The 5,224-nt window shown below is 42.1% G+C and overlaps 1 protein-coding gene across 2 annotated transcripts in view; it reads right to left on the bottom strand.

Moving 5' to 3' along the window:
* Positions 1-109: 109 nt before the first annotated feature.
* Positions 110-5,224, bottom strand: part of pip5k1bb (phosphatidylinositol-4-phosphate 5-kinase, type I, beta b) — a 32,159-nt gene continuing 27,044 nt past the window's right edge. For both annotated transcript variants that reach the window (XM_041937355.1, XM_041937356.1), the window contains exons 12-15: positions 4,934-5,092; positions 3,820-3,946; positions 1,607-1,730; positions 110-1,457 (exon numbers count right to left, since the gene is read on the bottom strand). In XM_041937355.1, coding sequence (XP_041793289.1) covers positions 1,455-1,457; positions 1,607-1,730; positions 3,820-3,946; positions 4,934-5,092 — 413 coding nt within the window. In that variant the 3' untranslated portion in view covers positions 110-1,454. The remainder of the gene's footprint in view (positions 1,458-1,606; positions 1,731-3,819; positions 3,947-4,933; positions 5,093-5,224) is intronic.

Below are 5,224 nucleotides of genomic sequence, written 5' to 3'. Positions count from 1 at the left end.
GCAAGTGTAGTGTAATGTTTTAGTGGCACTACTGTGAAGGTGAGGGCAACAACCGCAGCAGTTATATGCAAATAGATGTCTCTCAATGTTAGAATCACAGAAGCTAAACAGCGGACGCTGAATTTAAGCAGTTTATTTATAGGAGTCTCTTCTATATATAAATATGCATTGTCTTTACATTCAGCGATTAAAGTAGTTTTTCAGCAAATGGTAAAATATTGAGATTTACATAATAAATTATGGTCTCAACCAACGTGGAATCGTGGAATTCAACATTTATAGTTGGATATGGTCTTGATGAAGAGATATCGGACAGCTTCTAAGTGTAGGATGCATGTCTCATAACTTCTTGAAGAGGACACACTTATTCAGTATCAAAGGATATCCTGAGTAAAAGCATTTCAGTCAAGACGCAAACCTCACAAAACTAGTAGCTCCACATCAAAAATGATCTACAATGTTCCTTCACTGTCTCTGTACATGTAGTATCAATGACTTACAGAGGTGCATTTGTAGAGTAAAAAGAGGAAAAAAGTGCATATTCACATATCCAAATCTGTGCTTATGTCAGGTAGCCCACCCACCTAAGCAACTTCTTCAGAGAAAAATATTTCTTACAGTAATCATAACCATGTCAAAAGTGCCTTTTTATCAAGAGCAAGTGCATTGTCCCTCCACTCTGAGCTTCATCCAAGATCCAGTAACTGTCTTTTCTCACTTTACAGCAGCTCTTCGCCAGGTCTTCAGCTTTTTGTCAGGGCGGCACAAATAACAGCCCAGTTAGGATAAGGTGGCCACTTTAACCACCTCACAGTCTGTGTTGGGCCTCAGGAGCTTCAGAATGCATCAAGTCTGTTCCTGTGAGTCTTTTCTCATCTGTGTTGGCTGTAGCTACAAGCTGGCTTGTGTCCTTTGAGTGACACCGTCATATCCCCATTGATGAAGGACAAAGATGCCACCATCAAATTCACTGTAAACATTTGTCTTCTGATCAGCAACTAATGCAGTTGCAAACTGAAACTGAAAGTCTTTTTCATTTCTTTCTGGTCAGGAGAAAAAAAAACATTTAAAGAAATGTATCTACCTTGTCATATGTATATATTTTAAATGTGAAGATCTTTGTGCGGGCCATGAAAACAGTATACATATATAAAACTAAATGGCACTGCGTTGACGCATGCTCTAAAAAGCAACACTCAGTTCAGCCTGATGTTCATCACATTACATGATATGTCACATGGTTCCTGCAGATGTCCATCGCTGTGACTCTGTTGGTGTCTTCTTTTAGTCCATCAACCGGTGGAGAATCCCAGTCTTTTTATGTGTTGGCAATACAAGTGGCAACATGGATCTAGCAGCACTGGAAGTGGAGTCAACAGGCCAGCCTGGCCCATCCAATGGAGTGTGGCGATTGTCTTATGATTGGAAGGAGGAAATGAAGGTTGTAAAGCTTTTCACTGTAGCGGAGAAGAGAGAAGAGGATGACTGTCAACATTGTTTAGGCATGTTTCCTAAATGTGTACAAGCTAAACATGCATAAACCACAGATGAATACCTTAAGAAGACAAAACTAGTCACAAATTTCCCAAATTGGGAAACCTCTCACCAAGTAGACATCGAGAACAGATCCATCATCACGGTCTATGTCCACATCCATGGTGCTCTGCTCTGAAGTGAGGCAGATAGCACTGTCCTCTAAGGTAAATGTGGAGCTTGATGCAACGTCATCTCTGAAACAGAAAAATAAATTCTCATATTAACCTCTGTAGTAGATGGCCCAAGGAGTTTATTGTCTGGGTCAAGGCAGTTAAAGTAAAGCAGATGTACAAAGAGGGCTTGAAAAAAAAAAACCCTCCAAAAACTTATCACACACAGTATTGCAAAGAGTCTGAAATCAAAGAGACAAAGAGATGAACTGACTGCGAGCAGGATGGGAGCCCCGTCTGGTGTCGGGCCAGTGGAGGCCTCAGCTCAGAAGCTCATAGTCTCAGAAATGTCTCACAGGAAATGAACAAAGGCTCCTCAAGATTAGCCATAATAAGTCAAAATGAGACCCTTGCTGGGAGAGTATGCTCCACAAACGGTCACATACAGCAACTATTTTAGGAAATGTCACACCTTAAATTTGGGTTTCATTTTCGTTTCAGCTCGAGGGAAAACAACATTTCTGTGTCAAGATCTTAACCAGGCTATAAACACAAACTGCAACTTGGAGAAGACATTAACATTGTGTTCTAAATGAAGCACACGGAGCGCCATATATGCACTAAAAGATGTCACCTATGTATGAGAGTGTGAGCCATCACCTGGTCTTGTAAGTGCACAGAGACCTCCAAGACACAAGACCAAAACTACACTTTTATCCCAATGCAGCCAATACAAATGCATATTAACTCTTTAATTTGAGTTAGTCAGAGAAATGTGGGGGAAAAAAAACTAAATAAAACAAAATAAAACACAGAAAGCTAGCAACAAACATATTTCAGTAATGAAATATGTGCACTATGCACTATGAGACTGCATCAATACATGAATTAAGTTATGGCTTTAAATATAGCTTCACCATTAGGAGTGCAATGTTGCTGCAAGTTGCTCCATCCTGGTTCAACCACAAAGGGGCAACATGAGAGCTGTTTTATCTTAAATACACATCAGGTGACTCCCTGATAAATTCAGGAATGTGTTTTTGCCATTTTATCAAATGCTGACTGACTACTTTTTGTGTTCAAAGTCAAAATGAAAGTGGAGAGAGTAGCAGAGAGGTAAGAGGTAAATAATTGGATAAGGATAGAGTCACATGTAAAATAACAACTTTGTATTAAAACAATCCCGCCCCGTCGCATCACGACATAAAGTGTTACTACTGCAACAGGCAGACCAGCCGTCAGACAGCCATTATTGTTGGTGGATGTGCAGTCGCCACTGTGCCGCTTGTCCTCTTTTGTCACGGTCTTTCTGCAGCCTAATGGCGCTAAGTGAGACCGTGTCAAAGCCGCCGTTTAAATATTTATGAAAACAGTTGACAGAACAATGTCAGTGCAGCAGCAGGTGACTGATGAGGAGACAGGACCAGGCAAGTCACACAATGGAGCCTCAGAGAGCGACCTGAACCTGACACTGCTGGACAGAAGGACGGGCGAAAGATGGGAAACACGTCAAGGGCAGAGGACAAAGAGTTCAGATGCTTCGAGCACGCTGCAGAATGAAACTGTCGTTTATTACCAGCCAGACTATCTAGTAAAGCACATAAAAAGGTGTAATAAAACCTGTTAATGTAATACGTTGATAACTACTTCATAATGTACAGCATTGTTTTTTATCAGATTTTACAAGATAATATCAGGTAATAAATAACTCATAAAGGTCAACAGGCTCACACTGTACTGTTCAAACATTCTATAAATTATGCCGCAAGAATTGATATATTTCTTCCCTGACTTAATTCAGAAATGAAGACAGACTAACACTACCCACCACAGCACCACCGATCCTTTAACTGTACTGTCCATATGTTGTGTAGGAAGAGTGTGCATGTGTATGTGTATTGGATGCATGTTGCCAAGCCAGCTGAGTCACCTGCTCCATGACGCATGTCACCAATGTGATGTCAGAGCGCAGGTGGCAATAGCGTGGGAGAGCGTGGTGGGCGTGGCAGATTTACTTGCCTTCCTTCTCGTCTACAAGGCCGTACTGGGAGCAGTCACCTTGCGTCGTGGCTTTAAGGTGATGAAGTACACGTTCTACCGCTAGATCAACACTAAGTGTCACGATATAAGGAAAGCAAACAGAAAGAGTAAAACGGAAAAAAAGACACCCTACCTCTCCTCTGTTTGGTTGTCCACGTTGACAAAAATGGAGGAGGTGGAGATGGTTCCCATGGAGGAGCCCTCATAGAAGGACGGGTTGGCTGGGACCAGATCAGGACGTAGGTACGAACCGAACACAGCTGAGGAGAAAACATTCACATGAAATCAGTGATGGACAACAACTGCACACTTACACTCACACTACATTTCCCATTTCCTGTCTTTCCGTCTGACTTGTACTCCACACCCAGTTTGTAACACAGTGCCATAACTTCTTGGAGGAAATGCCAAATGAGTCAATCAATACGATCGATACAGTATTGTATAACTGTATCGATCAAAACATAAAGCTGAGGAGGAAGGAGGAAAGGAGAAAGAGTTATTCTTGTATTTCCATTGTGGACATCAAAATTCAAACAAGCCTAATGACTGAGACAAGGCTGGGCATGAGAATTCGATTTAAGTTAATTGATTAAAAGGTTCTAATAGAACTGATCTATTTTTATGTATCAGCCTCACAATTTTGAGTTTGAGACTGGTTTAGTAACCCTTAAGTAGAAGCGTCAGGAAGCCAAATTGCTTTATAATATGTTGCATCACAGCTGGAGACATCAGAGGGACAGCGTTCAGTTGTAAAGAGAAAGGACACATCTCTTTTCACTCCACATGCACGTCCATGTTTCCTCCAGTGTGGCGTCAGCCAACACTCTCATATCAAGCGCAAAGGTCAGGCGCTGCTGCTGAACGTGAACGTGATTCATTTATCAGCATGTACCACCCCCCTCCCCTCCCCCCAAGGGGCAGGGATGAGAGGACAACATTTTCTCAAGTGTGCTGTTTATGTGCCTCAAGTGTTTCTAAAAAGCTCTAATATAGCCGACAATAAATGACTGAGGTTGAAATAACAGACATGGTGAGGATAGGGGGAAAATAACAAGTACATTTATAAAAAATCGTTTAGATTTTGACTTTCAAACGATCTCATTAATAATTCAGGCACCTCTCTGAATATCCCTGAATGAATCCAAATTAGGCTGCCTTACAAACTATAAGGAAAAAATTCACAGTGAGCTCTAAGTTGTCACAGCCAGAGTGAGGTTTTCCTAAAAAGTTGTCGCTCTGTGTACCTTGTCCGTCCAGACTGGCCAGACTGCAAGCTCCTCCCAGCCTGTCCCTCCTGTCCTCCTCGTTCCTCTCATCCGCGTGCGATGAGAGGATCTCCTGTGAGGACGACTTCAGAGCCGGGATGGAAGTACGAGTCCTCTTTGAAGGGGAGAATCGAAGTGCTGCAGAGCGAAAGGGAGCGTGCAAGTGAGAGAAAGAAAAGCGAGAGATAAAGATTCAGGGAGGCAGAAAAAGGAAGAGGAGAAGATAATTGGAGGAGGTGGTGGAAAGAGACCATTATCCTGATTGAAGCG

This window comes from Chelmon rostratus, chromosome 5 (genome assembly GCF_017976325.1).
Source record: "Chelmon rostratus isolate fCheRos1 chromosome 5, fCheRos1.pri, whole genome shotgun sequence".
Taxonomy (NCBI): domain Eukaryota; kingdom Metazoa; phylum Chordata; class Actinopteri; order Chaetodontiformes; family Chaetodontidae; genus Chelmon; species Chelmon rostratus.
Note: the sequence above shows the minus strand (reverse complement) of the source record. Positions and strands in the feature narration are given on the sequence as shown.